Source organism: Pezoporus wallicus, unplaced genomic scaffold (genome assembly GCF_028554395.1).
Source record: "Pezoporus wallicus isolate ANWC-B61680 ecotype Strahan unplaced genomic scaffold, APGP_CSIRO_Pwel_v1 contig_11996, whole genome shotgun sequence".
Classification (NCBI taxonomy): Eukaryota; Metazoa; Chordata; class Aves; order Psittaciformes; family Psittacidae; genus Pezoporus; species Pezoporus wallicus.
Window position 1 is genome coordinate 377,629 of NW_026641627.1, and position 23,050 is coordinate 400,678.

General features: G+C 53.7%; 1 protein-coding gene across 5 annotated transcripts; it reads right to left on the reverse strand.

Annotated features, from left to right (window-relative positions):
- Positions 1-3,182: 3,182 nt before the first annotated feature.
- On the reverse strand, positions 3,183-22,022 carry L3MBTL1 (L3MBTL histone methyl-lysine binding protein 1). Of its 5 annotated transcripts, XM_057424619.1 has the most exons (23): positions 21,985-22,022; positions 19,190-19,370; positions 18,813-18,975; positions 17,534-17,757; positions 16,684-16,828; positions 16,403-16,541; positions 15,625-15,748; positions 14,916-15,003; positions 12,480-12,571; positions 11,788-11,892; positions 11,290-11,425; positions 10,750-10,850; positions 9,597-9,748; positions 8,607-8,683; positions 8,115-8,200; positions 7,438-7,548; positions 7,037-7,151; positions 6,694-6,793; positions 5,617-5,814; positions 5,246-5,292; positions 4,838-4,995; positions 4,404-4,466; positions 3,183-3,574 (listed from the first exon to the last, which is right to left on the reverse strand). In XM_057424619.1, exons 3-23 carry the CDS (start codon positions 18,946-18,948, stop codon positions 3,440-3,442), a joined length of 2,532 nt encoding a protein of 843 aa, XP_057280602.1. In that variant the 5' UTR covers positions 18,949-18,975; positions 19,190-19,370; positions 21,985-22,022; the 3' UTR covers positions 3,183-3,439. The 5 variants fall into 5 exon arrangements, with proteins under 5 accessions (XP_057280602.1, XP_057280604.1, XP_057280603.1 ...); XM_057424621.1 differs by lacking the exon at positions 21,985-22,022 and having other exon boundaries at positions 10,750-10,841; positions 19,190-20,209; XM_057424620.1 differs by lacking the exon at positions 21,985-22,022 and having other exon boundaries at positions 18,813-18,951; positions 19,190-20,207.
- Positions 22,023-23,050: the final 1,028 nt, after the last annotated feature.

A 23,050-nucleotide genomic window follows, 5' to 3' on the forward strand; every position in this document is an offset into this window, starting at 1 on the left:
CCTCTGCCAACCCTTCGAGGCCATTTGGAGGGCTTCTGCCTTGTCTCAAAGTGCCTGTGATGGATGCGGAAGGCACCAAGGGAAGGCAGAGGCCGGCATGGCCACACTCCTGCCTGCTCTCATGGAGATGGAGACCCTTGGCCTCGCACCACCATGATGCTGCCTGTTTCCATGCAGAGGGAGATGCTCCAACTGCTCCCGTGCCCCAAGACACCTGCAGTCCCAAAGACACTTTGTGCCCGGGTCTGGAGCACATGGTGGGACATCTCCCCAAGCCAACAAGAGCAGCAGGAGCACAGGCTGGGGGCCTCTACCCACAGACCCATGACTTGAACAGTTCTTCATTGACTTGGCAATGCTGGCTGCAGCCACATCTCTCAGAAAGACCGCAGCGAGGAAGCTGTGGCCACACTCAGCCCCACTGTCCTTCTCCAGCACCTCAGTGACCCGGCAGTGAACATCCCCCTGAAGAGTTTGCTTGGGCAACAGGGGAAGGATGAAAAACTTTGGTGCTTCTGCCTTGGTCACAGCTGCCCTCGGTGCTGCCTGAGGGGGACTCCCAGTCAATGCTCTGTAGAGATAGCCCTGCCGAGGCCAGGGGTGAAGCAAACCTTCCTTGTCCTGACTTCCTGCTGGGAGCAGAGACAACCTCTGCTCCCAGAGGACACTACACCCGAGACCCTGGCCCAGAGCCTGCTGCCTCCACAGCCACAGAGACCACTACATTAAAACAGCAACGCACAAACAGCAGGGGAAATGGTGGCGTGGTACTTCCACAAACACCCATACACACACACACACACACACACACACACACACACACACACTGCTTTGGGTTTGGTTTTAAAGAAAACAAGAAGAAGGTTCTAAGTTTTAACAGTAAATAGCCCTTGACCACCTAAAAACCCTGTAACTCTCACCCAGATGAATGCAAAAGCTTTGCACCCAAACAGCTGAGCTGGCCCAAGAGGCTGATGAAGTGATGCTGGAGACAGCGGGTAAGTGCATGTGACAGAGGCCTCACACCACCCTTCCAGTGGGGCCAGTTTTCCTGGCAGCGCCTCCCTGAACAGAGACCTGGGGTCCAACCTCACAGCCAGGCCCCAGAGCCAAGGGGAGAAACTTGGTTTGTGATGCTCACTCAGAGGGAGGCCAGAAGAGCATAAAGTAAGGCAGTACCCCATGGGCAGAACTTCCTGCTGGTGCCCAGGCAGAGCATGGCTTTATCGCACCCAACAGCAGAGCAAGAGCTGGTGGCTGTGGTTGTACTCAGTCTTGTGGGTCAGCCATGGTGTGGCTCTTGGTTCCTCTTCCCCTCCAGCAGGGATCTTCTGAGTTCGACACCACCTCTGCTCTGCAGGGCAACATGAGGCTCTCCATCCTTCATACTGGTTTCAGATCCAATACCAGGGTAGCATCTCCTCTCCCAGCACCCAGGGCAGGGCTTAGTCCCTTCCGCAATAGGAGGGATGAGTGAGCATGACAGCGTGGAGCAGGCCTGAATAGGTTGCTTTTGTAAGATGATTCCTCACAAGCTCAATAACCACATCCTGTGAAAGGAGCTGTTCCATTCCAGATCCCAGCTGGAGAGTCCCCGCACTGTTCACAGTCTCACAGCTGAAGGCCCCAGGGCTCCTCTTCTTCCACCTCAGCACACAGTGGCCCAAAAAGAGACTCCCCATCAGGTGAAGAGACCAACGTCAGGACCATTTACTGTGGATCAAGGGTGACTTGGGGAGTGAGTATGGGAGCCAGAGACACGGCTGTTAGTCCCACTCCCCTTCTCTCCACAGCTGGCCACAATGCAGTGCTTGAAGAGATGGAAGAACATACAAAAGGAAAGGAGAGGGAGAGCTGCCTAAATCAAACCCAAGCATTGACAAAACAAATACACGGAGTAGTTGCAAGTCCTGTGTGAAGAGCAAGCAGCAGACGTCTCAAGAGCAGGTCAAATGTGACCCCAAATATTCAATAACAAAGAGTCAAAGTGCTACATTTCCATGGGAAGCCTTGAACAGATTGACCCAGGTGTGACAGTTGCTGGTGCACTTGCTAAGATCTCTTCATCCCTGTCTTTGGGCACTGGGAAAGGAGGAAAGAATGTTTTGCTACTGATATGTCATTCTTGGGAATGGGAAAGAAAGTGGATGTAGGACTCGGATCACATCAGTGTAGGTCTGTCAGGAATGGAGGCTTCCCTAGCTTTGGAGTCCTAGACTCCATTACAAGGGGGAGCATTCCCAAAGTGCCTGCACCCTTGTTGAAAAGGTATTACGTTACTGAAGGGACAGAAAGAAACCCAGTTAACTGCTGAATCTCTTCTAGCTCTGCAGGTGAGGGATCCAGGGCCAGCAGAGGATCCTGCTCTTCAAACAGCAAAACCTGGGGGCCTTGTGAGGGCAAAATAGGGGGAGAAGGTGGCTTGGCAGGGTTGAGTCAGCCAACTCCGGAACACCTTCAGAAACAGATGTCCCTATGGAAGAATGAATGCTTCTTATCCTTAGCAGCTGTCTCTGCTCTAGAAAGGGACTTGTTCCCAATACATGAAACAAAGAGGGTCCGAATCTCCTTTGCAGAGCATTTTCTAATTGCTGCAAGGGGAACAAGTTAACCAAGCATCCTTTCTCGCAGAGATGTGCTGGCCAAGACAGCCTGAAGCCCAAGAGGAAATAAAGCTTGCTCTGCACTCATCAACCCAGGCCCTGCGGGGCCCTGGGGTGCTGCATTACCATAAAAAGGCATAAAGCAGAGACACTGGTTGTAGGCAGAGCAGCAGCCAGGACACGGTGCTCCTTGGAAGGGGCAAGAGTTGGGCCACTGGTTCCCAGTGCAGTGAAGGAGCAAAGCAAAGTCATCATCTGGCCTTAGAATGGGAAAGTCAAAAGAATTCAGAGACAAAGGCAAAGTGAGCAGAAGCTCAAGAGTGTCCCTTGGAAACGATCTCAGCATGAGGCCCCCAGAGGAACACACTGGGGTAAAAAATGAAAACCTCTCTCAGCTGCTGAGCAAAGCCAAGACCGGCCTTTAAATGGGTGCAAGGATGTATGGAGGCAGTCAGTCCTTCCCTTACCTGGGTGATTTGACTGGTCGTGTCAGCCCCCAGCTGCTACACCCTCCACACTGCTCCCCTGTGCCTCACCACTGCCCTGAATCAATGCGGTCACAGCAAGACACTGCTAAGAGAGGCCAGTCCCACATCAACCCTCTGCCCTACAGCCCCCCCAAGGCTTGGGGCCAGCCTTTGCCCAGTGCTGGAGGAGAAGGGCAGTGTGGAGTGGAGAGGAAAGGATGGGAGATGGACTGGTGGGAGAGCAGAGATGCAGCACCCGAAAGGACATGAGCAGGACATGACAAGACGTGGTCGGTCAGGGGGAATCTCTGTCCTGACCAGTTTGGCAGCACCAGTGCTAAGAGAAGGTCCCAGCTGAGTGAAGAAAAGTCACTTTAAGGTGTCGTCAGCATTCTTGAACATGAGGATGGCATTGTAGATCTTGAGTGCGGGGCCCAGCTTGACACTCATAATCTTGACAATGTCAGCCTGCGTCAGCAGGAGGAAGGCCTCGCCATCGATCATCTGGGGAGGAGAGCAGGGACAAAGGCACTCACCGAAAACCCAGACTGTGACCTCCTAGGGACAGCACAGGCACAACCTGGGGACATGCACAGTCACACTCACCCTCAGCCAGGTACCACGGATGATCCCAGGGAGTAGGGCAGGGGCTACCCACAGCACTCCCATGCTGCTGCCCCAGACAAACACAGCTTGTGTGTCCAGCAACAGGGCACAAGGGAGAAAAACCCTTTCCAGGGGCTCCTCCCAGGAGCACACACTGCAGACAGCTCGGGCTTCTGCTGTCTGCACAGCACACAGCCAGCAGGCAAGCTGGTCTGAGCAAACATCCATCCATGCATTCATCCATCCATCCCCTGCTCCAGGTCCTGGCAAGTGTGCAGGCTGCCCCCAGCTCAGCTTTGCAGGCCTGAGCACAGGAGGCATTTACTACCAGGCTGAGATACTTGCTGTACCCAGTGTGCCCAGGATCAGCTTGCCGTGGGTGCACTGCACATATTGGAAAGCAGCTCCTCTGTATGTCTGTCCACAGAGGAGTCTCATAACAATGAGACTGACTGACATACAGTGATGCACCTAACTGCTGTGCAGATGCATTGAGAGGATGCAGATGGGGAAGGGTGAATGGGTGAGGAACAAGCAGCTTTTCTCAGGAGGTGATCATGAAGGAATCCTCATTCTCTTCCTGCTCACCCACCTGAGCCTCCTCAGAGGTGCCCTCCCTCACCCATGCCAGGAGAACAGGGCAAGAGGGTCACTGGCCAGTTCCTCCCTGCCCTGTTGGCAAACAGCCATCCTTGCCCACCTGCACTCATCTTCCAGCACTTCTCACCTCATCCTTGAAGAGCTTGGCTTGGTCCTCACAACCAGTCAGAGTCTGAACAAAGCTAAAGACCTTGGAAAAAAACAGAGAAAAACATCAAGACAGAAGCAATGTTTCTGGCTGGAGACCCCCCATGACCCCACACCCTCACTTCCACAGAGGCATTTGGTGCCCTGTAAGGTAACACGTGGCTGTTAGGCCAAAGGCTGCAGTTGCAGCAAGGTCCCAGCCCTAGAGATCACCCTTGCACCAGGGCACAGTAGGTGGCCTCCTCCAGCCCCAGAGCAGCAAATGCTACAGCATTTGCTCGACAGCCCGGAGAAGTAGCTGCTGAAGCCCGCCTATACCTGGTGGATGTACCATAGTGCTGCACAGCCAGGCAGAGTGCTCCCAGCCATGACAGTGGGTTAGGAGCCAGCACACAGTCTTTAAAACCACCTTACCTCATCGATGGTCCACTTGGCCACTGTGGCTGCTGTGATGCCGGCCACCCCAGGCAGGAGTTTGCAGTGCTGCTCCCAGCAGAGCGAGAGGGAGCGGTCGGGGTGTGCAGACAGTGCAGACATGAAGAGTGACTGGTGCATATTGTCTGAAGAAATAGCTGCCAACAAAAATGCAAGATGTGATCCAACGTAGGACAAGAACATCCCATCCTATCCTACAGGCCTTGGAGAGGGACCAAGCAGAGCTCTGGTAACGGGCAGATCTCTGTCAGATGGTCAGCTTTGGTAGTTGACCCCAAGCTCCTGGTGCTGACCTGTGTGAGCCAAAGGAGACCTGCCTCCTACAGCCACCACCCCAGCTCTTTGAGCCCTGCCTCTGCAATGGCACTGTGGAGAGGAGGCACTTACTCTGGAAGTCTTCCTGCTGGATCTTCCGGTACTTTGGAGGTCGCCCTCTAAAGAGACAGGAAGACTGATTTCCAACTGGGTTTGGACTGGCCCGAGGGCTCTTCTCCACACCGCACAGAGCAATGCCTTGGCAGTGGGAGCAAGAATTACCTCTTGGACCCTGACCCAAAGGGTTGACAGCTAAAGACACAAAACATGGGAAGAAAAACCAAGAGAGGTGCCCAACAGAGCTGGGAAGACGAACACCAGCCGCCAACAACCATGCTCCCCGTGGTCAAGGAGCCTCAACAGCTTGGCCATCCCTCCCAGCGATGGCAGTGGCAGCACAGAGGCCCTGTGCTGCTGACGGGGCTCACCAGGACTGCCCCTACCTCCCATGGTGCCGAGACTTCTTTCGCTGAGAGAAGCCAATGAGGTTCCTCTTGCGAGCCGAGGCCTCGCTGTCGGACAAGTCTGCTTTCAGCCTGCCCTGGTTCTTCTCTGCCAGCGGGCACCCTGAGAGGCAGTAATGGGCTGTGAATCTCCCAGTCACGTGTCCTGACCCATCACATCCCGGCGTGGGGCACTTCCTAGAGGACAGAGGGGAGGCAAGCATTGGACCAGGCTCAGAGCAGCATGGTGGGGCACCCATCTGCCCCTAAGCGTGGGAAGCTGGAGCCCTGGTCATAGAAGGCAGAGTAAAGATGTAAACAAAATCCCAGTGAAAGGCTGCTGGGTGCATGGGCACACCCAGTACCTCCAGGTACAAACACCCATCCCACCTTCTCCACTGCTATCACAGTGACCCTGTGCAAGTCACCAGTGCTGATCCTCCCTTCGTTGCCCCCACAGACATTCAGATGAGAGTGAGGAGGAAGAAAGTGCCACGAGTGTGGCCAGTAGGGAAGCCCCTGGGAGGCAGATCTGCCTTCCCCATCCTCAGAGATGCTCCACTATACTCGCTCCTCTTGACAGCAGCCTGCTGTGCTGGGGTTGGCATGACACTGTGCCTGGTTTCCCCTGGAAAAGGCCTCACAAGTGACTGACTGAGCTGGGGAAGATGCACTGCTCCTTCTCAGGACTTCCCAAGCTCACAAACTCACAGTGAAAGGCATCCATGAGGGGTGGGAGGCACATCTTGAAGCTGGTATCAGTGAACAGCATCTTAAGGGTACTGTTACCGACGTAGTCGGTAGATGGTAGATGGGCACATAGGGCACCCCCAGGGGCTCTGGGTACACAGGACAGGCGTGGAGCAGGAGCTCACAGGAGTTATACCAGCCACAGGCTCCAGGCTGCTTTGGGGCCTGGCCTGTGGAGAGCAAGGGCTGACCCTAAGCACGGAGCAGAGCCAGGTATGGGGTGGGTGCAATGAAGGGCTGGCTGCTGATGTGGGTGGTGGGTATGGAAAAGCAGAGGAAGGGCCATAAGGGAAGCTGTGCCCCTCTGAGCCACACTGGGGAGCTCACCTGTGGTGAAAGCTGTACTTGGAGCTCTTGGTGTGAGGGATGCTCTTGCAGCCCAGCGTTGGGCAGCCCCCATGGGCAGAGGAAGCTGGTTCCTTTGGCCCTAGACCAGGAGCAGAAACAGAAGAGAGACTGTCATGGGCTGCAGCCCCAAGCAGAGCCAGGGCTATGGGCTCCCTGCCTGCCCCAGACAGGGAGGAGTTTTTCAACTGACAGCTCCACAGAAAAGCCCTTCCTTCTTGCCCATCCTTAGGCCATTTCTATGCATGGACAGGTAGTGGTGAGAATGGGGATCTGGCACACTTGGACCCTGGCTGTGAGGGACTGACCCAGGTACAGGACTTACTGAGAGGAGGCTGCAGTGGGTGTCCAGTTTTTGAGCACCAGCCTATGGGGTGGATGTCCGGATGATCTGCATCAATCCAGAAATCATAGACATGACTCCAGCCATCAAAATGGATCTGGGGAGAGACAAGCAGTGGGGTCACCCTTCAAACCTCAGGGCACCTTCCTGAGGAGTTCTGGAGCCTTCCAAGCTGACAGCTAGCAGCAAGGTAGAGCTGAACTGCAGCACAAGGCTCTTCTCCATTCCTGGAGCCAGGCACTCGGACCTGCCAACTTCCACACATTGTACTTCCACAGACTTCCACATGCTTTGCTACTGGAACTGGCAGTGAGGTGGGAAGGGTAGGATCAAGCCAGCACAGTACTTGAACACAGGCTCAGCACCGATACTCCAACACCCACCTTTATCCTGTGATCTTCCACATCCTCCACACTGGCCACTCGGATGAAGGATGGCGTCCTCCTGTCCACTGCCTCCAGCTTCATGTTGACCAGGAAGCCATGGGGTGGACGCTAGGGCCAGGAAGAACCCAGGTCAGTGGGGAGCAGGGCCATGCTTCCAGCTCCTGTGCCCCTTGGCAGCCTTCCCAGCAGTGAGCACTCCTCAAGCCCAGCTCCCAGCCCTGGCCTATCCCAAAAAGAGCCAGCCCAGCTCACAGTGGCAACAGGAGAGAGTGGCTATAGGCCTCCTGGATATGAGCTGTGTTTTAACAAGATGTGAAAGATGTACCCAAGGGAGGAAGGTCTCCATGACACATTTTGGGGCTCTATCTTGCAGCCCCACTTGTCTGGACACAGCTGCTGTTGCTGCAGTTAAAGACAACAACTATCAAGCAAGCCTAAATGATTTCTCACCACCCAGCTCCTGTCTAGCTGAGGGCATCGTCATACTTCCCATTTTTCCAAGAACTGCTTGCACAGGATAGCCCTGACTTCTGAACTTGAGTATAGATCTGAACCTCAGGCCTGTGGCAGGAGCATCCTCAGTATTACTTGACTTTCATAAAGGTAAAGATCTGACAACAAAGAAAACCCAAATCTCTGCCTAGGCACAGTGCAGTAGATGATGTGGCACTCACCACTTTAAAGGCCCAAGATGGGACAGCAGATGCTCCAGTTTCCTTTAGGTACTTTTCCCAGGTGAAATTGTCAGGGTCAGGATAATCTAAAAGCAGGGAAAATGCAGAAGGCGAATGCTGCAGGAAGACAGCAAGTACCCCAGAACATTCTACTGCTTTTGACCAACCAAGTCTGAGCCAGACACATGGGAACCTGAGAGACATCAAGAAATGCTACTGTTCTCTCAAGGACAATGAAATCCAGGGTACATGGAAGCAAAAGCATCTGGGCCTGCATAGACAGCTTGGGTCCTCCTTGTGTCTCCACTCGGTACAAGACAACCACACAAGCACGTGTGCAGGAGCCTTGGCAGGAGCATGGCTGTGGCCTTGCTGAAGAAAACTGCCTGGGCCTGCAGACAAGCAAAGGCCTCAGGGTTCCCTGTGCCGCCCTGGATGCGTGTCCCAGGGGAATGCACCACTGAGGGCTGTGCTCTCAGGCCACTTACTCACCTTGAGGAGGTGTGAGGGGTTTGCCGTGCTCCTGACACCATCCAACTGGGTGGATGTACGGACTGCTGGGGTCACACCTAGAACACAAACCCAAAGTCTTACACAGGGCTGAGGTACCTGGCTCAGCACCGAGAGCATGGGCTGCAGGGATCCAGGGCAGGCCACCTGGTGCACCCCTAGGTCTGTACCACCAGCAAAACCCCCTGCATAAGTCAAGGTCTTCTACAGCATCCAGCAAGGCAAGGACTAGGGCAAGAGAATGTCAGCTCAGAGGGCCAGGGCACGAACATGCCCTGGTTTCCAGCCCTGCAGCAGAGCTATCCAGGCAACAGCAACTGCTTGCTGCAAGTGGGGAGACAGGCCATGCCTTTTAGAGCCTGGAGTGGTGAGAGCTGAGGAATATGGGAGGGCTTTTGTCCTGGTCATAGCTCCCCATAGCTCAGAGCACACTCAGGTACTGCTGCTTTGCAGGTCTGCCCCAAGACAGTGCAAGCAGCTGCCCCGCACCATGGAGTGAAGAGCAGCTGGAGACAGAAACTGCTGCAGCCCCAGGGCAAGAAGAGGTCAGAGGATTCCAGCCAAAGGAAAGAAGTTGCTCTCAGAACCCTGATTGTGCTAACTGGCCATTTTAATTGGCCTTAAGCAGCCTCAACTGGGACACTTTCCCACCCTGGTGACAATCCCCTGCCTACAGATGCAGAAGCTCCTTTAAGATAAGGCCTTCAGTCTCTGTATTGCTTTCTGCCTCCCAAAAGGATTTCAGGGTGAGCCCACAGCATGTGATCATGTCTGACTTTGCCCCACATTAACTAAAGGGCTATGGCAACGTCCCAGGAGGTCTGTCCCCCAGAAGGGTGACCCTCTGCTTCACTAGTGACCTATGCAGCAGCATGTTGGGATTGTCTCTCTTTCCCAAGCACCCCATCACTCTTGCTGAAGCAGTGGCAGCGTTTCCCAGCACTGGCACCCCAGGAGCCTCTGTGCACCTACCAGTAGTCGTAAGTATCATCCCAGTTGTCAAAGTGCACCAAAAAGCGATTGTCCACCACGTCAGTCACTGTGGCAACACAGATGAGGGAAGGATTCATGCGGTCAACAGCTTCCAGCTTCATGCCCACCTCGAAGCCTGGGGAAGCCTCGTGCTGGGGGGATAGAGGTTTCTTTCAGAGCTATGGTCCCAGCATCCTCCTCACCACTTCCCTTGCCCATTGCAAGGAGGCATCTGCCCAAACTCTTCCTGGCCTCCAAGCAGGACCAGGACCACTTAGGACCCCAGAAGAGCAGTGCTCTGGTGTGCAAGCAGGAAAAGAGGCAGAGGGTGAGTAACTCAGCTTAGCCAGACAAAGAAAGAGGAAAAGAAGTCTTCACACCCTCAGGATCTTCAATAAGCAGTAACCTCCCAGAGAAAAAAAGTCTCCAACTTACATCAGCTCACAAAGGACTTGTAGTCATGAACCTCCAGTGTTAGCAGCAAGCAATGCCCTAGGCTTAACAGGAGGAGCTGGGATGGGACCTTTACCCTACCTTACCTTTATTTCTTGGGTCCAAAAATCTGTGCAGAACACTGCCTCACACACACTAGGGGGATTTTTGCAGCAATGAAGAGGAGGTTTAGACATAATAAATAACTTGGAGAGGCTGATTTATCAGTACGGCTAAGTTTCCTCTGCAGCTGACAAAGAAACCATTAGCATTTTGCACTCTGCTATATTCCCACTTTCCTTGCCCAAGCTGCCATATGAAAAATAAAGGCAGAGACAGAAACAATGAAGACACAAAACAGAGACAAAAGAACTCTACTTAAAAAACGTTAACTGAGGGGTCTGGGGCAAAACAATTGTTGAGAGTAGTGGCTGCTCCTCCTCACCACTATATTCACAACAGATTTAGCTGTCCTGGCTGAATCAGACCAATGCCAATTTTGGGCACACCAAACTAGTACCCAAGCTATAGATCCTCAGCAGCCAAATGTGCCCCATCACATTGAGCAATGCCAGCAGTACACTCTCTGGCCTCCCCACACTGTGGGCTTGAAAAGTGTTGGGTGGACAGAGGGAAGTCCAGCACTGGCAGACAGATTCTGCTCAGCTGGAGGGGAAGAAGTCACACCTGAACCTGGCAGGAAGGAGAAGTTGCTACTCACAGCATTTCGGACCATGAAGAGGTGCTTAGGAGCTGCCTGAGCCTTTGTTATCTTCAGGTAGTTTGTCCAGCTGAATTCTTCTTCCTTATAACCTACAACCCCTCAAGAAGAGAAACGAGAGCAGCAAGTTCACAGAGAGCACCCAAGTGGTCATGAGGCTGAGCCTGGTCATCCACAGCCAGCCCGCCCTCACCCTGCCTTGTCCTGCTGTGGGCAGCCCTGGGAAACCCAAAACCTGTGGCCCAATGTTTGATTCAGGAGGGGTGCTAGGAAATGTACAGTGGAAATCCAGAGCTCAGCTCCTCCCTGGAGAGCATCAGTCCCATCTGCCCTGGGGCACAGCTGCTGGCTCCAGCTTTGCCCCAGAATGGGAGCGAGCAGATCTTTAGCATGATGGGTGCCTGAAAGGTGGTCCTGTGGAACCCCCCCAGTACCGCAGCATCCCCTCATGGGCCCCATCTCCAGCTCTACATTTAGGGGCCCACTACTCATCCACCTTCTTCAACAGCACCCACCAACTGAGACGTGCTAACTCCTTACCTTTTGGGGGCTGGAGTTTGTGCCCAGTCTCCTCAAACCAGCCAGCAGGATGGATATCGGGGGAGTCAGCATTCAGCCAGAAATCATGGCACTCCGAGTAGCCATCGAAGTGGAGGCGCATTCGGAAACCACACACCTACCAAGAGGGAGGGCAGGAAAGGGAAAGGACCAATGAAACCTCCTGCTGTCCCTGGCTGAGCACTGCACGCACCTCTTCTCCTGTATATTATCTCAGCATATCATTTAGGGAAGCAAAGAGTCAATCATAAGCCAGTGCCCAAATTAGGAGGCACATGCCAGTCCCAAAACGTGTTCAGCATGGAAGAAGGCAAGTGTAAGGCCACCATATGCAAGCCCTAAGAAGGGAAGTTCAGGCTGGTGTGTAAATGCCATGGAGGGTCACCATGCTGTGTCCAGTAAGTGCAAGGATTACCTTTTCTGCACCTGGGGCAGATGCTCATGCAGGGATTTTGACTAAAGGACCCACAGGTGACTTACCTCAGCCACTGTCAGGATGAAGTACATAGATGGGTGCTGCGGGTCAATCCCTTCCAGCTTCATCCCCACTTTAAAGCCATTCTTGTGCTGGGAAGCTATTTGGTACTGGAAACAAAACAATTAAACTACAATGTAAGAAATTACACAGGTAGAACCATCCCAAGGAGCACTCATCAGGCTGCTGGGACCAAGAACTTGTGGGTCACGGGTTATGCTGCCATCCAAATTTTAACTCTTTTCCTCTAGAAAACCACATTCTTCCACCTCCTTGTGGGTTTGTCTCTTGCTACTGGCAGGGCAGGGTGTCCCTGGGGAGACAGGGACATGGGTCTGGCTCCTCTTCTGCCCTGGCTATCAGAAGCCTGGGAACAGGGGTGCAGAGCAGCAATGTGGCCTCAGGAGAGCTGACATGTGGCTTTGAGGAAAGGCTCCACCACCCTGCCAGAGCCACAGGGGTGTCCTAGACAAACGTGGGGTGCTTGGGATGGGAGATGGCACCTGCTGGGGAGTGGGACCCAGGGCAATCAAAACTGGAGGCTGATTGGTCACCTACAAGTGAAGATGGGAGCTTGCTAATTGCTCAGAGTCCCACAAAACAGGGAAGCAAAGGAGAAGGAAGAGGGGTGGGGAAAAAAACAGGGAAAGAGAAGAGAAGATGAAAGAAGGAAAAAGACAGGAAAATCCCAACTCACATCCTGGAAGAGATTTAAAGGGGCAGCGACAGCTTTCTGCTCCTCCAAGTAGGACGCCCAAGACCAGCCTTCTTTCTTCTCCTCACTGGCACCTGAGCGCAGCACAAACGCACACACAAGAGGCGCTGCTGAGGGTCTGCTCCAGCCCCTGGCCCTGCCTGCCTCGGAGCAATGTGCAGGGCAGGTCCTGCTGGGGCCACATCCTGCTCTCATGCACAGTCCTGCATCCCTGCAAAGCTCAGCACCATCCTACAGAGCCCCCTTCTCCAGCAAACCATAGAGGGACAGACCCAAGAGGCCCCCTCTAAAATAGGTCCCCATGACCTAAATGTCCTCTTTCACTCTAGTAAGGCACCTAAGGAGCCTGAGGGACAAGCCATTCTGTGCAAAGCATCAGGACACCTCTGCAACCAGTTCTCCTCCAGCCAGTCCATCTGACCATGGCACTGATGGATCTGGGATAGTCAGTAGGATCCGTGCAGAGGTCTGGGAATCATTCCCAGCTGCAAGAGGCATGTGCCCAGTCAAACCAGCAGCAGGCTCACCTTCCACCACCACTCCAGAGGCAACAGCTCTGCTATCCTCTGCTCTGAGACAACCACCTGATTCCCCTTGGCATACCAAGGCCACACTGGTGCCCTAGAGATGCATTTACCTACCTAGTATTCATGAAAAGACAGCATCATCTCTATAGGCAAGAGCTGACCCTTCATTCCATTGATCCCTCTGGAAAGCTACAAAGGCCTTGCCTGAGGGACATGAGGCAATCCAAGTCTCCAGCCACTTTCTTTCCCTGCTTTATAGCACCTGAAGGGACTCCAGGAGTGCTGTGCCTATCCCAGCACTGAGTAATTCACAGCTACAGGTCAGCCACGACAGACAACCTTGTGTAAGGCAGGCCAGAAACACAGGGGAAAACCCAACTCCCTCCTCCCTTGAGCTTAGGGGAAACAGGGGGAAAAAATAGGAACTTGTGGGAGAAATTAAAGCTGAGCTTCACTGAGCAAGGATATTAACCCAGATGCTTTGCTTATACTTAAGAGTGACAAACATAGAATCATAGACTGGTTTGGGTTGAAAAGGACCTTAGGATCATTCAGTTCCAACCCCCTGCTGTGGGCAGGGACACCTCACACTAGACCATATTGTGCAAGGCTCTGTCCAACCTGGCCTTGAACACTGCCAAGAATGGAGCATTTACCACTTCTTTGGACAACCTGCGTCAGGGCCTCACCACCCTCACAGTGAAAAGCTTCTTCCTTATAGCTGACCTGAATTTCCCCTGTTTAAGCTTGAACCCATTGCCCCTTGTACATCCTTATTATTCTGCAGGACTTTGAAAAGAGTGACAGGCATGTTTGGGGAATCTGTAAATACAAGCTCTGTGCTTCTGCAGAATGACAAATACACCTGGAGACAGAGCCCACACAGACTCTGCTACACTGAGGCATCCAGGTGTGCATTTTGTTTGATGATGTAATTCTAACAGAAGAGAGAATGCTGAAATAACCAGGCTCAGCATTGCTTACTTGTATGCAGCAGTGAATGCTCATGCTCAGGACTCAGACTGCAGTGAAAAGGACCTGGCAAGTGAGTATGAAATCTCTTTTTAATAGAGGCTAACTCAGTGTAACATGAGGGGTTAACAACATCTGGCCCCTGCTACTGTCCCTACATTTGGCTATGGAGAGGAGTATGAAGCTGGAGCAGTTTCATTTTAAAATTACTTTGAATACGACCTTTCACTATTCACAGACAAAAGGTTTCCTATAAATGTTTCTTTTTAATATTTTCCCAATTTTTCTTCCCCATCATCCCATTGCACTGCAGGGATAAAACCAACCAAGCAAATGCTGCATCCTCAGCTTGTCTCCTTCCCCTCTGCGTCAACAGCTCTGCATCTGAGATCTCCTCTGATATGGCCGAGGAACAGATCCCCATGAGATGAGACAAGCCTTCAGCAGCACCACACCTACAGGAGCAGCTCCCAAACTTGTGAGCTCCCAATCACGTGAGGAAAGTTCCTCACAAGACCATCCAAAGAGGGGGTCAAAGCCAGATGTGGCTCAGTCACGTTATTGCTCAGGATAGTACCTCTTGCAACACAGTACCCATGAGCATGTAATAAATTCAGCTCCCAAGGGGAGGGACCAGAGAGCACTGTACAGTACGGCCCAATGCCTGAAGAAGACACAGCTGTATCTGCAAGGGTGCACCCTTCTCATGGAGAGAAAGACAGGAAAGGAGAGAAACGGAAAGAGACAGAAAGAGCAGGATCAAGCAAGCAGAGGAGCTTACAAGCCTTCAGGAACATGTTGCACTGGGTGCTTGACTCTGCTGGAGCACCAAAATGCTGTCCCAGACCCACAGATCCACAGCAGGACCCCACAGCTGTGGTGGGTTCACTGACCCCACTGCCCGCCCAGCCATGCATACCGTGCTGGCTCCCGTTCCAAGTGTCAGCCTCTGGGTTGCTGATGGCAGAGTCCTCAGTAGAGTTTTTCCTCTCTTCCTGCTTTTCTTCCTAGACATGACAGCAGACAAAACAGAAACCCATCATGCTGGAGGTCTGCACACAGGTTTGTGCTGTGTGTTGTACCCTTAGACCAGTGCCAAAGGCCACACTGTGCATTTGCAACATCCACGATTTTACTGATGCTTGGCCCAGAAATGGCAGCCAAGAGGATGTGATGATGGGAGCCGATTTTCATGCTGACTGGTAGCAACCACACCTGGAGTGGATCTGCAGAGCTTCCCTGCCATGTCAAAGGCACTGTCCCTTCCCCAGGATACACATCACACAGACACACACTCTTAGTTTAACACTTACTTTGGTGACCCAGACTCAGGAGAGCAGTTGAGCACTCTCTGTACCTACAGCCCAACCAGGACATGTCTAGCACTGCCCAACCCGAGGTGCTCAGCATGCCCGATAGCCGGCCAAGTGTCTAGAAGCTCTGATGATCCACACATTCAAGTCTTTTTGTCATTAACAGCCAAAAGGTTACCTCCTTCACATATAGCTAACATAGCACTGAAAGACATTTGATGAGAACTGTACACATGCAGTACACAGAGGGATGGCCCATGACCCACCCTTGACATCAGCATGTGTGCACACATACCCACCCTGCCCTCTTCCTACCATTTGCTCTGATTCGTATTCTTCCTCCGAAGGGCTCTGGTAATCCTTCCTCTTTCGTTTCTTCACTGGCTTGAGGATTTCAGTGGCATTGGTGCTGCTGGCAGAGTTTTCCACAATGACAGACCTGCATGGAGTAAGGGAGAGTAAACCACTACGGCATGGTGGCTATGGCTGGGTTCTTAGTAAGGGACTAGCTGCTGGAGAATCCCTGTCACCCCACTTCTTACTCACACATGTTCCCATCCCTCCCGACTAATGTATGCACTCCTTTCAGCACACAAGTTGGCATGAGGTTAGAATCAGGGTACAGAACAGAATCATCCTCACACACATGGGTGTCAGAAACCTGAACTCAGGGATGGATCAGAAGTGATCTAGTTTTGTAGCAGGGCTCCAAGCCTCATCAGAGCCACAGAGAGATGCTGTAAAACAAGTCCCAGGAGTCACACTTTGGTAAGCAGTGGGCTGGAAATGCCTTTGTGATCCATGCTTCCCACTGCTACTCTGCTTGCAAGCACCCACTGCAGCAACCTACTGCTCAACCACATATACGTTTATGAGACCACAAATTGAGCAGGAGAAAATCTAGCTTCTGTGCTTCCTGTTGTCCCTGGGGCAAGTCTTCACCCCCCTATATTGCAGCCAGGGCACTCTGCCTACAGGGAAGAGGGGAACAAGCAGGTTTTCCTCTTCATCCCTTGCTGGAGCATGTAGACCAGGGGAGGGAGAGCAGATGGATGGATATGGCTCAACATGGAGCAAACTCTCCTTCCTTTACCTCTCTTTAAACTGCTGGTGACAGTGCTCGCTGCAGAAGCCTCTGCCTTCCCGGGCTCCATCTGACACGTGCCTGCGGCCACAGGTATCACAGTGGCACATGCTTTCTGCTGTTGGAAGCTTGATCTGCTCTGGCGCATCTGAGTCGGAGAGAAGAGAAGCAGTGAGGCACAAGGTGCAGCAAAGGAAAGAGCAGGAAGCAAGAACATGTGCCTCACTCAGGGCCTACACCAGCCAGCACCTGCTGAATGATGGTACCCACCCCAGAAGTGCCACCCTTACCCTGAGCCACAGTAGGATTGTCCCTGCTGGTGGGTGCCACCTCTGAGTCCCCATCTTTCTCTGTGTGACCCTCCTTTACAGCTTCCACTGGAGGCATCTTATCAGCACTCACCACCTTCAGTGTCCCGTACTCATTAATTCGGAACTATGTAATTGAACCGAAAAACAAGGAAGAATAATTAACAAGAACAGAAATGCAATTTGATAGCTACTGGGTACATGTGAGCTCTGAGAATAAGAGGGACATGGTTGAGTCAGTAGTGCCTCCAATAGCAGGACAGCTCTTAGATGATCTTTAAGGTCCCTTCCAACCCAAACCATTCCTTGATTCTATAGTAGAGGCAGGCACAGCACTAAAGTCTCCTATCCTGCTGCCCCTCCCTGCAGTCTGTGCTGGCCTCTGAGCCTGCCAGGGCAAGCACACTGCCTGCCTTGGGTGAGACCAGCACCAGCAGGCAGTATGAGGGGCATGGGGATGGCTGAAGAATGTCTGGTGAGCATAAGGCCACTATTCCCAGAGTGAGCAGGAGCTTGGTGAGAGCCAACTCCATGGCACAGCTTGGAAAGGAAAGATGCCCTGCACAGCAAGTAGCAGTCCTCTGACTCCCTGTGAAGGACAGACCTGCTGCAGCACCCCAGGTACCATGTATTTGCTTTCTTTGCTAAGGTCACAAGATGTCAGGAGCATAGTGATGGGGCACAAGAGCCTCAAAGAGCCAGAACAGCCAAGGGTTCCACCAGCTGGCTGGTGGTCCCTGCCTGCATAAGCTGGGGACTGTCACTTACAAAAGCAAGCAGCTGAGGGAATTGGTGAGGGAGGACAAACACAGTGGCCCAGGGCTACACTTACCCGCAGGTTACTCCCAGGCAAAGTAGCCACCCCATCTTTCCACTCCAGCACACGGACTGTGCTGCAGGTCTGCACCCCGCTGATCTGGGGAATGACAGTAGCTGTGATGGGCTCGCTCCCTGCTCCCCTCTCTGGCCTCTCGGCCCCTGTGCTTCTCTGTGGTTCCCGGGGGAATCGCTGGATTTCTAAGGTGCTCGTGGGAAGGCTGATGGCAGTGGCATTTGCTTGAGAAGAGAAGAAAGGCAACAAACAACCAGAGGCTTACACAGAACACAGCAAGTGTCAGATTCTGCACCCAGGATGAAGTAATCCTGGTTATATGTACACACTGGGGGAAGGGAGGAGGAGAGCAGCCCTATGGAAAGAGATCTGGGGGTCTAGGGTGATGGCAAGTTGAACAGGAGTCAGCAGTGTGCCCTGGCAGATGAAAGAGCCATGCTCTGGGTGCACCAGCACAGCACCACAAGCAGGTCTGGGGAGGTGACTGTCCCACTCTGCACAGCACTAGTGTGGCCCCAGCTCAAGTTCCGTGTGCAGGTTTGGGTCCTCTGCAGAAGAAGGACATCAAACTACTGGAGTGTGTCCAGAGGAGGTGACCAAGGTCTTGAGGACAAGACTTAGGAAGTGTGGCTGAGGTCACTTGGCTTGGAGATGGAAGGCTGAGGGGAGGCCTCATCACAGTCTACACCCCTCTCACAGGAGGCAGCACAGGGAGGTGCTGATCTCCTCTCTCTGGTGGCCAGCAATAAGACATGAAGAAATGGAATGAAGCTGCAACAGAGGAAACTCAGGTTGGACATAAGGAAAAGATTCTTCACTGGGAAGGTGGTCAGTCCCAGAGCAGTGGTCATGGCACCAAGCCTGTCACAGCTCAAGGAGTGTCTGGATGATGCTCTCAGTCCTATGGTTCAGTTTTAGGTAATCCTGCAGGGAGCAGGGAGTTGGACTCAGTGATCCCTAAGGGCCCCTTCCAGCTTGAGATATTCTACAATTCTGTGATAATGCAGCAACCTAGGAGCCCACATGCCTTGCAGAGCAGGCACACAGCCCACTGTGCTGCACTGGCAGAGGGCCCCAGACAGCAGGGGTTTGGTTTAAAACTCAAGAGGTTTTGATCCGCCAAGTGACATGGGATAGGCACTGAGAACCTCTAAAATGGCAACAGCAACAAGGCTTTACCTCACAAGGTTTGGGAGGAGGACACATATACAAGGAGTGTGAGGTTATCAGTGTGGGCAGAGAAGGCTGGGGAGGCCCCAGTTAGGACAAGTCTGCATACCTGGTATGATGAAGGCAGTCGTTGGCAGGTGGGTGCTCTGCACAGTGCTCTCGGTGGTGACCACATGGACACTGACCTCCCCAGCAGTATTGCCCTTCGTGCTTCTCACAACCTCCATCTCTGCTCTGCTGTCCATCACCTTGCCAGAGCACAGAGCGAGACACTGTAAGACAGCAAGACAGAAATCAAGTTGGGTACAAGTACAAACCTGACAAAGGAGTGAGAAAGAGACTCTGGAGGATGGTCCCCTCCCTTTCAACCATCTCCCAACATAAACCCCTGTAGGACATGTCAAAGGCCTATTGAATCCAACAAAGAAAAGCCCCTATTATGAGATCCCAGCTCAGAGCCTGCAAATGCCAAGGGGTTTTTCTTACCTAGCACCACCATAGGATGCTCTGAGCACAGCAGGTCCACCACAAGCTATGGATGCTCCTGGCTCCCACTGATGTAGGCTGTGACAGAGAGTTAGCAAGTCCTACCCTGGAGCAGACACAGGCTCCTCCAGTTCCCCTTCCAGTTCTCCCGCTGGGCAGTCACCCTTGGTCTTCTAACTGGCTGTAGGAGAAGAATTTCACAAGTGGCAGGAATTAATCAGGGGGTGGAGGGAACATGAAGTCCATTGGATGCAGCTGAGTTTCTCACAGGACTGGTGATGTTCAACCCATTTAGCCATGAATTTCAAGAAGTAGGCATGGTCCTGAGGGTACTACTAGGCTTTACTGGCCCTGACCAACCTCTCCTGGACCCCCCACCCATGACCCACCCCATCAGCCCCACCATAACCTGTCTACGCTGTACTGCAGCAGTGCTGGTCTCCAGCTGCTGCCTGGACCTAACCTGCTGGCTGGCATCCTGGTTTGATCTCAGACCTTGCCTGGTGACCTGAGCTCTAGCTGGACCTTGCCACAGTGACCTTGCCATCTGCCTTGCTCAGTTCCCTGTCCCTGGGGCAGCAGCTGGCCTCTGTTGTGCCCCAGCAGGCAGCAATTCCAGTAACACCATACAGAGACTGAAGAATGTGGGAAGCGACAGATTTAATAACCCATTTACAGCTAATACCCCGAAGCACAGCACTGCTGATCTTCCACTTTTTTACTAGTTTATCCCCATCCCTTGAGCCAAGGCCCATCAGGCCCTGCTGCTCCTCCACTGCACACCAGAATCCTTTCTTTCTTTCCCACAAGAAAACCTTACTCTGCTCCTCCTTTTAGTTGTTCTGTCCATGTCCAAGCATGCAACATCAGGGCTGCTCTATTAGCACTGCTGAAACTCAACAAGATGAATTAGGGAAAGATGAAGAGTGGGACAGATGGTAACTAAAAGCCCCTGATCCAAGTTGTTTAGTTTCTTTTGTCTTTCAATTAAAGCCACACAATAACATTCATAAAATTATACAACAAACCACCACTTCAAAGGCAGAAGACGACAGCAGCTCAGAGGAACGCACACAGTAAGACAGCAAGAATCACCCCGTAACAATGGTGCCTACACCAGGATGTTGAAAAGAACCGAAGGAACTCACCCAGCTGGACACCAGACTCCAATTAAAAGCCAAAAATGAATTTGGCAGCCAACCTGTATTGGTGCTTCCTAATTCCCACCAGCAACCTATTTGCTTTCTTAGGCACTTAAACCAGATATTTATCCTTGATTCATCACTGGGGTTAAATGTTTCAGGGACAACTCCTTGTTTCGTGTGAGCTGTTGATGCTTTTTTATGTATTTATTTAAGCAGAACTTGGGACTGGAAATGCCTAGAAAAAGAAGAGAAATAACCAGATCCAGTGCTCAAGCTGGACGATGCCCAAACTCATCTCTCTACAGCAGTCTATGATGTTGGCCAACACCCAACACCAGCACCCTGGACCAGCGGCTTGGAAAGCAAGCATTTTACACACAAGCCTACAACTCTGCTGCAGTCTCACAAAACCACAGCAAAGCCTGATCTGCTGTTTGGAAAGAGGAGGGATACATGGTGCAACAGGCCATAGAGGAGCATGGAGAAAAGTAGCTCCCAGCATACATATGCTGTACAGTCCCATCAGCACTTTTATAAAGGACAGCCTGGTCAACATATATGCTTCTTTTCATCACAAAACTGGCTTAAAATAACTGTACTTCAAACAATATTAATATGTTTATTGGCTTTGTGGCTTCTCAGATTTTTAAGTATTCCTGAAGTCTGCACTGGAGCCACACATCTGGAAAGCTAAAGCTTGACAGAAAAAGACTCAGAGGTCCTGGTGGACACCACATTGAACATAAGCCAGCAATCTGCCCTTGCAGCAAAAGAGGTGAATAGTGTCCTGGGCTGCCTTACAGAGGATAGAGGGATCCTTCCCTCTGCCCAGCACTGGTGAGGCCATCCCTGGAGTGCTGAGTGGAGCATCCTCTCCATAGCCTGGGCTGTTTGTTGTGCCCTGGGCTGGATTAACACTCTCCATGCTACAGGACCCGTTCAAGCACTGCAGCGGTGTCATTTTCAGGCTGCAGGTCAACACGTGTTTGAGAAACATCAGAAGGAACATGGTCAAGCGTCCACTGTTAAAGGGACTTCCAAGCTCTGTGTGTCCCAGAGAGGATCCCTTGGGAAATCAAGGGATGAACAGATCCATCCCCTGTGTCTGACAGAACCCACTGGGTCATGCCTGGGCAGCGCCTCACCCCACACACGCCCAAACCGGGACCAGTGCCGAACTCGTCCAGGGGAGATAAGCACCTGCCCGTCTCTAGTGTCTGCTGAGATAGCCCCCGGCTGGGCGTAGTGGCTTGGCTTGACAAAATACACTTGGCTGCACCTAAATGTTTCACTCCTGAATGACCGGTTACAGCGGGGCCGCCGGCAGAGCACAGGCTCCCGCCTCCAGGGCCCTCACCCCAGCCCCCGCCGCGGCCCGCCCGGCACCGTCCCCCCGCCGATCCGCTCCGCCCCGCTCGGCTCGGCCCGGGCCGCGCCGCCCGCCCGCCCCGGGTGTCTCCCGGTGAAGGGCGGCCATGGTGGAGCGTCCCTCCCCCGCCGGGCCCGGGGCCGCCCCGCTGCGGGGGGCGGCGCGGAGCGGGCCCGGCCCCGCCGCCCCGGGCCCCAGCACCCGCTCACCCAGCCCGGGCCCCGCCTGTGGGGCAGATCCAAGGCTGCGAGGCCGGGCGGGGAAGGCGCCGCTCTCCTTACCTCGGCGGCGGGGCCCGGCCAGGCCGCTGCTCCCAGCCGCAGCCGGGGTTGCCCGGCCCGGTGTGCGCTGCGCAGAGCCGCGTGCGGGCGCGCCCGCACCGCACGGCCCGGCCCGGTGCTGGCGGGGGCTGCGAGCGGGGCCGCACCGGGCGGGCCGAGGGATTGGGGGGGGGGGGAATTTGGGGGGGGGGCGAGAGGGGGAAGGGGGGGGGGGGAGAAGCCGGCGGCGGGAGGGGCCGTGCGGGAACGCGCGCGGGTGCGCGGGGAGGGGGCGGCAGCCGGGCCGGTTGGAACGCATGCACTTAATGAGCGCGTCGCCATGGCAACCCGCGCATTCCGCCACGCCGCAGTGCCGGGGCCTAATCCCGCCGCAGGATTTCGGGGAGACGGGGAAGGGATTTGGGGGGGGGGGGGGGGGGGGTGTTGCCATGGCAACGTCCGGCCCGAGGATACCCCCCCCCCCCCCCCCCCCCCCGTAACCCCAGGCCGCCCCCTGCTCGTTCCGTGCTAGGTGGCCTCGAAGTGGCGCTGGGGGCCTGGGGGTGAGTGTTGGGCCCAGCGCCCCCACCCGCACCGTGCGCGGCGCTGGGAGGAGGCCGGAGCACGGGGCTCCGCTGGTTTTGTCTCCTGGGTTAGAGGGGACGAGCTTGGAAGGCAGAAGCCGCTTGAGTCACTTGGAAAGTCACGAACAGAGACCTGACCCCCGCCATCGCTGCGGTAGGACGTGCTCTCCTCAGCAGCCAAGACCCCCCAGTGCTGCAGGCCTTGCCTGAGGTAGGTATGGGCTGCCCGAAGCCTCTCCCGTGCAGCACTGAAAAATGACTGGAGAACATTAACACGGAATCCCCAGATCACTGGGAAGCAAAAGGATCCCTCAAACTAGCTCTCGGGCGAAAGTGCAGGGCAAGAGGAGTGCTTCCTAAGTGCTCAAAACCCAGCGTACCTGCGCACCCATTAATATTTGATGGCCACACAAATGTGCCTTTCGGATGCATATTCTGCTTATCCACAGAAGGTGAGAGTGGAAGGAACCAAGACTGGAAGCACGAGGACCAAAGAATGCACA